This window comes from Gallinula chloropus (genome assembly GCF_964237585.1).
Source record: "Gallinula chloropus genome assembly, chromosome: 7".
Taxonomy (NCBI): Eukaryota; Metazoa; Chordata; class Aves; order Gruiformes; family Rallidae; genus Gallinula; species Gallinula chloropus.
In genome coordinates, this window is record NC_140092.1 from 2,942,707 (window position 1) to 2,950,116 (window position 7,410).

General features: G+C 45.7%; 1 protein-coding gene across 1 annotated transcript in view; it reads right to left on the reverse strand.

The window, feature by feature from the left end:
* The window catches only part of WFS1 (wolframin ER transmembrane glycoprotein), a 33,008-nt gene extending 26,339 nt beyond the window's left edge, over nucleotides 1–6,669 (reverse strand). Inside the window, exons 1-2 of the mRNA XM_084267062.1 lie at nucleotides 6,576–6,669; nucleotides 4,417–4,614 (exon numbers count right to left, since the gene is read on the reverse strand). Coding sequence (XP_084123188.1) covers nucleotides 4,417–4,609 — 193 coding nt within the window. The 5' untranslated portion in view covers nucleotides 4,610–4,614; nucleotides 6,576–6,669. The remainder of the gene's footprint in view (nucleotides 1–4,416; nucleotides 4,615–6,575) is intronic.
* Nucleotides 6,670–7,410: the final 741 nt, after the last annotated feature.

Consider the following 7,410-nt stretch of genomic DNA (forward strand, 5'->3'; position numbering starts at 1 on the left):
CTTATTAAACTGTCTTTGCACTGTTTTGGGGCTGGAGGAAGGAGCATGTTTAGAGTGAATGAAATTCAGATGCAAAAAATGGGTATATAACAGCTGTGAGCCTGTGAAGCATAGAAGTGTCTTTAGAGATTTGAGAAGGTCTGTTTCAACAAACATCACCAGGCAGCCACTGGTCTTTGTTGCCATCTCCATTTCTCTCTGACAGACTACTAAAACAACAGCAAAACTTTTTTGTTTAAGCAGCTAGCAACCCCCCAGTAACTTGCTTACACGAAGACTGGTGACTCAGTGGGTTTAAAATTTCAGAAGCCCTAATTAGTAGCATAAGTGCTTTGCTCACTAATAAACTTCCTGTCCAAGACATCCATGAAAGAACAACAACTGTTTTTTCCTTTAACATCTACACAAAACAAAAAAACTACTTATATAGGCAGAAGGTTTCTAGAGAATGCAACAGCTTTGGGTAGAAATAGGAATAACTGCCTGTGCTGGGTTTGTCTGGGATTGGGTAGCAGCTAGTACAGGGCTGTGTTTTGCTTCTGTGCTGGAAACAGTGATGATGACAGAGAGATGGTTTTGTTACTACTGATCGGGGCTTCCACAGAGCCAAGGCCTTTTCTGCTCCTCATCTCACCCCACCAAGAAGTGGCTGGGGTTTGGGAGGGGACAGAGCTGGGACAGCTGACTCCAATGAGCAGAGGGATATTCCATACCACGTGGCGTGATGCTCAGTGTGAACGGGGCTGAGGGAAGAGGAAGGAACATCTGGAGTGATGGCATTTGTCTTCCCAAGCAACAGATAGGTGTAATGGTACCCTGCTTTCCTGGGGATGGCTGAACACCTGCCTGCCATGGGAAGTAGGGAATGAATTCCTTGGTTTCCTTTGCTTGTGTGTGCAGCTTTTGCTTTACTTATTAAACTGTCTTTATCTCAACCCACACGTTTTCTCCCTTTTCTGATTCCCTCCCCCATCCTGCCAGGCAGGGATGAGCAAGAGGCCACATGGGGTTTGTTTGCTGATCATGGCTAAACCACGACACTTCCTTTTTTTTTAAAAAAAACACAACAAAAGCATTATCTACCAATTATCTCAAGCTCAACAACTGAATACTGTTTTTTTCATTAAATTCAGATTCAATTTGCACAATAAATTCTCAAAGCACTATCATCTCCCACTGTGAAATCAATTATACAAGGAATAACAAAAACACTACCTAACGATACATTAGCAGAAGATAGAATGAAAAACTGCTAAGAAAAAGCTATAGTAGAGCAGTTCAATCCCAGGGAAGTACCTGTGCAGCTGAGGATGTGCATTTGCTTAAGTGGTTTACTGAGTCAGAGCCAGGGAATTCATTAGTTCTCTGGATTATGCTGCAAGATAGGGATATTGCTACAGGAGTTGGGAGATGGGTGTTTCCAGGAAGTAAATTACTTAACATTCACACTGATGCTATAGCCTTAAACGCAGCGCATATAAGTAGAGAGTAGGGAAAAAAAAGCCCAGATCAGAAATACAGTATGTTGGCAAGAATATTTCAAGAATCACCAAATGGTTTCCTTCATCATCTCTATGGCCTTTTGTTGGGCTCCCTCCAGTCTGTCCATGTCTTTTGTATGGGGAGCCCAGAACTGAACCCAGGACTCCAGGTGTGGCCTCACCAGTGCTGAGTAGGGAGGAAGGCTGCCCTCCCTCATCCTGCTTTGCCCAACGCAGCCCAGGATGCCGTTATCTTTGCAACAAGGGCTAATGGGCATGTGGTAGATAGGATTCAAGTATAACTGCCTTTCAAGACAATATTTGAGATGGGTGTTATAGATCTCCCCTTCTCCAACAGGAATCAGAGATGATATTAAAAATTAAATTACTTCTGTTACAACTTTATGTTTGTACAAGTTTATGCAGGATATTTAAGTCAGCATTAAAGAGGAATGTTCTGCATGTTTAATGATACTTAGGAGGTAGCTTTCTGTACAGCTATGTGCTGGCCTTTTCTGTCCTCTTTTACATCCTTCACAGTTACAGTCACCATAACAGATAGTTATGATAGAAAGAAACTGACTTCAATCTTCCAAGAAAGACCTCAGAACAGCCCTTCCCAGAACATGTTTTAGTGCACGTGTCCTTTCATACAACCAGATCTCAACCCACCATGGCTAAGAGACCAGAACCCTCACTCAACCTGAACGTTAGTTATTGCTACAGGCTTTAGCAATTCCAAGGAATACCTTCTCTGTCAGCTCAAATAGTTTTAAAATTGCTGAGGTGTCCATTTTCAGTTTGAGTCACAGAATCCCAGAAACACAGGGGTTGGAAGGGACCTCCAGAGATCAGAGTCCAACCCCCCTGCCAAAGCAGGTTCCCTAGGACGTATTGTACAGGTTGGCATCCAGACAGCTCTGGAATATCTCCCTTTTTCCATATTTGTTTCCATGACTGAAGTTTTACTTCTCTCCATTTGTACCTCTTTCTGAAATCCCACTAAACCCCCTGTTTTTCAGTTCTGATGACTGATGCTGCTGTGGATGGAAGAAAAAATTCTCTGCTGCCTTTCTTTTACAGTGAGTGTTCAGTTCTAGAAACTGCTAGCATTATGACAAATGATATAAATTTAAATTAACCATAGAAGAAAACACTGGATGGAGAAACATGATTTTATTGAACACTTCTGCTACCTAAATCCACCAAAATCTTGGTCGTTACAGACTGTAGCATGACACAATGGTAACAGCAGCTCATTCTGCAGCATTAAATACTTGCCTAAATAAAGATGGGGGTGGAAGGGGCCACGACAGTGGCAGCAGGCACTGAGAAGAATTTCAAGGGAAGAAATTTAAAGTATTCAGGAATGAGTTACAGTTGAAATGGAGAAATACATCAATACTCAAAGGTCCTCTTTTATAGGGGGGGGCAAACAGAAACATCTACAATACAAAACTGCAAAGGGATCACTAGTAAACACACAGGCCTGTAAAGAGAACCAAGACAAAATCTGATATAATTTTTAAAATCTGGTATTTATGTAGAGTACGAAAGTCTCAATAATAAGATAGAGAAGAATATCTGACAGAATCTCTATGTAAAACACCACTAAGTGGATATCTTATATTAATTTTCAGAGTCTTTCATGAAAGTAGGCACCAGGAACAGAAACCTATGTTTTCCTCTTTCAAATCATGTTATAACAAAGCCCCAGATAACTCCATATTACTAATCTTCTTGCTATTCTTTTGCTGTTGAAGCATACTAAGAAACTGGAGAATGAAGGAAGGAAGAAAACACACCTGTTATACTAAGCCCAAATTAATAATCATGTAATTAGTGTTAGAGGTGTCAATTCTCCACCACTTCTGAATTCTCTTATGAGTGGGTAAGAGGACAAAGTGGTAACAATACACTAAGGCATCCTAGAAATTCAGGTATCCAACACATTTTCCTCTGTCTAGAATGTGTTTTTTAGCAACAAAGGACCCAGAAGGTTCCAACAGTCAATTCTGAATTAGAGGGAAACAACAGATGTGCTAACACAGTCACAATATTTGGCCTGAGCTATGTGCAGAGCTCAGCTGCTTCTGATACATGCCATGTGGATACTCACACATTTAATAATCCTAAACTTCTGGACAGCAACGTTACCTTCAGCAGAGTGACTCATAGTTGTGAAGGTAAGGGCATGAACATAAGCAGCTGCAGAATCAAAAGTCCACTTTTTAAGGAAGTTAAAGAGCAGTAATTTTGCTAGACTGTGAACACAAGACCTTTTTGCACAAGTGTTGGATTACAATTTCAAAGTGGAACTCACTAACTCAATACAGGAGCCAAATATTTTTCTTTCTACCTTTCACATGAGATTTCCCTCATCCCATCAGTTTTCACAGCCTTTGTAATTCAATGGGTTCAAGCTCAGGGGAGAGAAAAAAAAGTATCATCATTCTACCTTTCAAAGCATGTCACGATTCTTAATCCAGTTTCTTATCTGCCTGCTAATCTTAACTTTATTTCTGTCACTCTGGTTTCATATATCAACTTATTATTCCCTCAGTCTACATTACAGTGGTATCTATTTATCCACATTAGAATTCATATTAAGCTACACTTAGCATGTGATCTAGCCAACTAAAGAAATTAAATTGAAACCTTAGTATTATGGTAAATTATATTTAATACTTCCTGCCAATTTTTCAAATAAACTTCTTTCCTGTTGCTCTACACATTAAGAAAATTGGATGGGAAAACCTGAACATATGCACAAAGTAAGGGGCAGAAGAAAATTCCATTCTACAACAACCAGTTAAAAGAAATCAGAGACATTTATTTTTCTACTTTAGTGTCTCCTTAAACAAGGGTTTAAAATACAAAATCTCACAATGTTTAACACATGTTAATTTTGCATAAGAATTGCTTTCATGCTTACCATTTCTTTCAGCTTTCTCCCTGCTGTGGGAGTAGCCAGGAACTGAAGAAGAAAGAGTTGCAGCATCTCCTGAAGATGGTGCAGGTTTCTGATTGTTCTCACTATGGTCCACAGCTGCAGCATTTAGCTGGGACCTTCCAAGATGCAGCTGGGTGTGCGAGGGACTGGAGGGGGGATCAGGACCTGAATTCATTTTAGCTGCAAAAGAAGAGAATAATGATTAATAGTAGGGTTACAACGTAAAACCAGAGTCAAAATTCATGATGATGGGGGTGTAATTAGTTGAACAAAAAGCCTAGAAAAGGTCAAGAATGCTGACAGGAGCTTCAAGGTTTCAGTAATTCCAAGCAGGAGCAGCTATTGCTGAGTAAGACTGAGCGCCTAAAGCACTGTGCTGGAGCAGTGACTGCCTTTTAAATAAGAACTGACATTCAAGTGTAGATAAACAACAAAAATTAACAAATCAATCCTGTAAATACTGCAGATAAATAACTGAAGTGAATCTAATGTTCTGCTTACATGTGGAAGAAAGAAAGACTGGCCCCTTAACTTTTCACAGAATAGTATTGAGAGGTCTACAGCAATAGAAAAAATCACTTCATGTTCAGGGCCTGATTCACAGCCACCACCTAACCATCAGGCAACAGAGGAAGGCAGAAACTCTGCCACTGGAAATGAGGAAAGAGACACCACCAAACATGCTCTTCATAGGTGTTTCCAATTGAAATATACACAATCCAAAATAAGCTGACTTTATTTACTACTAAAAAGGCAATTTATACAAAAACCAAAGCAAAACCAACAAATCCCAGAGCACTAAAGCAGGAAGAGAAAGGAATTACAATTCCTTACATGAGAAGACCTTTAAACTACCCCTAGATGATCTCTGCTCTATAGCAAAAAGTTCCTTAAATCAATACATTTTCAGTTAAGTGTGTACTGAAAGTTTAGCTTTTACAAGACAGGGAGTAGGAAGTTATGTGTATCCTACTAACAGAGAGTAACTTGCTGCTTAAGAGCAGCTTCCCTGCAGCTAAGCAGTTCACAATGAACACTGTAGAAGGTGTCTGGCTACAAACTATACTTTTTAAATTCTGTATGGTTTAGAGTAATGACCTAAACCTGTCCTTGTAAAGACGAAAGTAGTATAGCCAAAAATCAAAGAGACAATGCGTAACTCAGACAACAGCTACTTCCAGAGAACACTAAAGTCACACCAGGATGCTAGGAGTACCAGCTGCATTACCATCATTAAACATACCCTTTGCAATTTAAACAACTTGCAAAAATCAAGCTTCTCTAAATAATACACTGATATAAGTAAATGGATTTCTGTATTACATGTCTACAGCGAGTTATAAATAAACCAACACAGCTCAGCTCAACCTTCAAACAGTCCTAGGGAAACACAGAGATTAAAATGCCTTCCCAGTAAACCACCATGAGTATTTTTAACCATTATACAATCACAAAAGTTACTTTGCATCTGGCTTTAAGCTTGACCTTGGCGCTTCGAGAGGGAGTGAAGGAGAGAAGGCACGCCGAGGCTCCAGAGCCCCGGCAGAGGATGCTCTTCTGGGGAGGACCCCTCCCAGAAATGGGAACGGGGCAACTAAGGCATCTCTCAGGACACGTGTGATGAAGATACTTACCTCGGTGTCAGTCAGCTACAAACACACCCCCACACACACCACACACACCCCCTCCCCACAGCAAAACCACTCCCGTCCCTGGTCACTCCGCCTGTGCCCTACGAAGGACACCACCAAGTTTCCCCGCAGCAGGCTTAGAAGTGAATAGAAGCGAGCGCTTGGATCTGGTTTTAGGGTTTCTCCTAAAAGCCCGGGAACGGGAGGCTGGGTACGGCTGTCCGGGAGCTCGGGCTTGTTCGGAAGCCAGCCGGCAATTTAGGAGGAGCCGGGGGCCACCCGCGGGCCCTCCCCGCCCCGGGACGCCCGGCCGAGCCGCGCTGCCAGCGGTGACTCTGCAACTACCGCCGCCCAGCCGCTCCCGGACGGAGAGACGGAGTTTGTTCGGCCCCGTCCCCCGCCAGGCCGGGGGCTGCCCCGGCGGCGGATGACACCCCGGAAGGCCAGGGGAACGGGAGGGAGGCCGGCAGCTCGGGCCGCCCTGCCCGGGATCCCCGCCCAGACGCTCACCGAGCCTGGCAGGGCGAAGTCACCAGCCCGGACTCCCGGCGCCAAGTTTCTCTACGGCTCCAGCAGCGGCGAGGCGACAAGTGGGACTCCGCCGGGAGTCCGCAGCACTTCGGGGCGGCCCCAGCCCGCCCAGCAGCCACAGCCCCGTCTCCTCCGCGCTGCGCTGAGGGGGCAGCGCCGCTGCCACTCACCGTCCGCCGCTCCCCAGGGAGGACTCCGCCGCTGCCGGGCGGGGCCTTCGGGAGGAGGAGGAGGAGACAAAGGCGGGACACGGCGGACCGGCTGGTCGCGGCAGGGGCGGAGTAGAGGAAGCGGGCGCTGCCGGGGCGGAGGAGGCGGCGCGTTGGATGCGGCCTCTTCCCGCGCTGCGGCGGAGGGCGGCTGTCCGGCGGGGGAGGCGAGGGCGTGTGTCTTGGTGCAGGCGGCTGGAGCGGGCTTGGCAGCTCCAAAATGGAAGTGCGGGGTGACGGGGAGGTGCCCGTCGCCGACAGAGCGTCTGTGGGGTGGCCGCTGTGAGGCGGCTCCTGCCGTGCGGGCCGTGGGGTGAGCGCAGTGGCCGACCCGGGCGGGCAGGTGCCTGGCAGCTTCCCCCGGCATCGCCCCGAGGCTGCCCCAGCTGCGGTAAAGCGCTTCTCCCCGAGCCGGGCCCTTCCCCTTCTGTGTCTCTGTAGAGAGCCAAAGCAGTGAAGAGAAAGGGGGAAAGGGTGCTAAGGGAGTAACGGGTTAATCCTACATCCCCTCTCGGGGGCTGCTACACACGCCTGAGCCTGTGCCACGGGCGGGGAGGGCTCCCGGGCTGCTGGTGAGCTGTGAAGTTACCTGCAGGTGTTGGAGC